Source organism: Egretta garzetta, unplaced genomic scaffold (genome assembly GCF_000687185.1).
Source record: "Egretta garzetta isolate BGI_Z169 unplaced genomic scaffold, ASM68718v1 scaffold193, whole genome shotgun sequence".
Classification (NCBI taxonomy): domain Eukaryota; kingdom Metazoa; phylum Chordata; class Aves; order Pelecaniformes; family Ardeidae; genus Egretta; species Egretta garzetta.
The window spans coordinates 636,638-639,090 of record NW_009259117.1 but is presented as its reverse complement, the minus strand read 5'-3'; the positions used below and the strand labels follow the sequence as shown (position 1 = coordinate 639,090).

At 38.8% G+C, this 2,453-nt stretch overlaps 1 protein-coding gene across 1 annotated transcript in view; it reads right to left on the bottom strand.

Annotated features, from left to right (window-relative positions):
- Positions 1 to 176: 176 nt before the first annotated feature.
- The window catches only part of LOC118451958, an 11,214-nt gene continuing 8,937 nt past the window's right edge, over positions 177 to 2,453 (bottom strand). Inside the window, exons 3-4 of the mRNA XM_035891100.1 lie at positions 2,020 to 2,262; positions 177 to 906 (exon numbers count right to left, since the gene is read on the bottom strand). Of these exons, the coding sequence (XP_035746993.1) occupies positions 517 to 906; positions 2,020 to 2,262 (633 nt within the window). The 3' untranslated portion in view covers positions 177 to 516. The remainder of the gene's footprint in view (positions 907 to 2,019; positions 2,263 to 2,453) is intronic.

Sequence of the window (2,453 nt, the reverse complement as noted above, 5' to 3'; positions counted from 1 at the left end):
TCTTGCCCCCTCTGCCCCCCAAATCCCAAGACACTAAAGAAACACTAACAGCAAAACTACTCCCAAATTTCTGAAAAAAAGAAGTTTCTAGGAAGTCCATGACACATTTCCTTAAGTTCCAGAGGAAACAGTCATGCAAGCCAGCTGTTCTTTCAGAACTTGCCACTGCACACTGAAGAAATGGGTTATACATAAAAGTTAGAGTGATTTAATAGATTGCTTCATGGTCTCAGTTAAGAGAAAAGCAAATCATAAACAAGTGGTGAAAAGAAAATGGGCAGGCAGCCTGGCTACGGAAAAATCCACAGATTTCAGTGACCTCAAATTTTCTAAGAAATTCTGATCATACAAAGTATTACAGCTCTTTTTTCATGTAAATTTTCCAGTCACCTCAAACTAGTTGCTAGACCATGCTAACTAGTAAAATATCTTTGTTTTAAAAAATGATTAGTACTGTTGTAACAATGGGAAAATCACGCTGCTGAGATGCTTTACCTTGTTTTATTTCTGCGGGTTTTATTCTTTCCTGTGCAGCTGATTTCTCCCCACAGGATTTCGACCTTTCTTACTTGCTGACAACGCGTCTGACAAACAGCTTTTTGCTGTGGGAGCTGAGGTTGAGCCATCTGTTTTTTCTCTAGAGGGCCATGCCTTATTCATAATGGCATTTTTCTGTTTCATTCCCTGGGGAATAGCACCTGCATGCTGATTTCCTATTTGACCCCCAAATACATCATCACATTTCGACAACCGATCCCTCCCCTTCGTGGCCCAGAAAGTGCTGAGCTCTGGAAGCGCCAGCGCATCCTTCATCCCTGACAGCAGAGGCCAAGGGGCTTCCTCGTGGATCACAGGCAGGTTGCAGTCAGCCTTCAGATGGGAGGTGGAGGAGACGACAGAGGGTATCTGAGGAGGAAAGAAGAAAAGAAAACATAACCTTGGATGTCCCAGGCCACTCTATGTGTTGTGGCTGATTTCAGCTGTAGCTTCCCATATAATTGTACAGTAGGCCTGTGTCATGCTGTCATTAGGATTCCATTAAAGCTCACATGATGTATATAAAAAGAATATCCTTCAGTTGCCAAAGATCAGGTAAAAAGAACTACTAGCATTCTGCTCTCCCTAAGAATTTTCTTTCAGGATGATATTTTCATTGATTGTTTATATATGTGACTGTGATAAAGAAAACGATCAGGAAACTGGATATGAACTGTCACATACATCCCTTGGAGTAAATAACTCAAGGGTTTCACATGTTATTGGAATTCTGAGACACCATTTCATTGTATAATAAATTTCTTAACTAAAAGGCAATTTCAGTATCTTGCATGGCTTTTTCAACTACTAATGCCAAATGCAGAAACTACACTTCTATTTGTTTTATTACATTTATTTTAATCCAAATTATAAAGGAAATCCAGTAGAATAATATTTGCAGCTACTCTAGCTAACTGGCTCCAGTAATTGCATACTTGAATTTTTTTTCTCTACATTTATGGAGAGGTTATGTTGTCTCAGAGAGGGTGAAATCTCCTGCCTGTTTAGTTTAGCAGCAGACTGTCACAAATGCAATTGCAATTGATCAGCTCTGTTCTTAACAGGATTCCTGCAGTTAATGGAAATTACTATAAAGAGCTTCAGGGCACAGGAATAATTGGATCACTAAAAAAAAAAAAAAAAAAGGAATTGGAGGGAAAAAAAAAGGTAGGACAAGATCAACATAACAACTTTTTGTTTTCAAACATCCAACAATTTTCAAAGATTGTCTTTCCAGACAGTACACCATGATGAAAACAAAACCTTTTCATTATTTTTACAAGCCCCAAGCCATTCCTAAACAATGAGGAAGAAAATGCATCATGAAAATCATGAAATGTTTGTTACCCTCAGCTTGTTTAAACTAACAAACAGCTGTGCATCTCTGGAAGCAGTCATTCAGATATCCATATGATCTATAAAATGACTGCCAAGTATAATAGAAGTCACTAAATTAAAAACGATGAGAAAATTTTTACTGACCTGGCAATTTTTGTGATGGTTCTGTCTTAGTTCTTGATGCAAGGCTATGATCCTCCCTGGACTTGTTAATTTTACAGGAGAACCAGCACACCCGTTTGGAGCGATGTGAGAACTGGAGGTGCTCTCCACCTCTTGCGGAGGGTTTGCAGGTACTGACTCAGTCATCCCATTCACTTTGACGTGTGTCTCATGAGCCTGGGGCTGCCCAGGGGCCTGTGAAAGGTCTGTGGAAGAGGGCAGCATCTGCAAGAGAAAATAGTGTTTTAAGAAATTCAAGCCAGATGAGGTTTTCCAACACTCTTCTATTGTGGATTAGTGGAAGCCACTTGGATGAATTAATTACAATAAATGTTCACAGAAAATAAATGTAAATAAACTGCATTTGCCAAAATAAGAAAAAAGATAATATACCTATTATTTTAAAGATGTAGCAT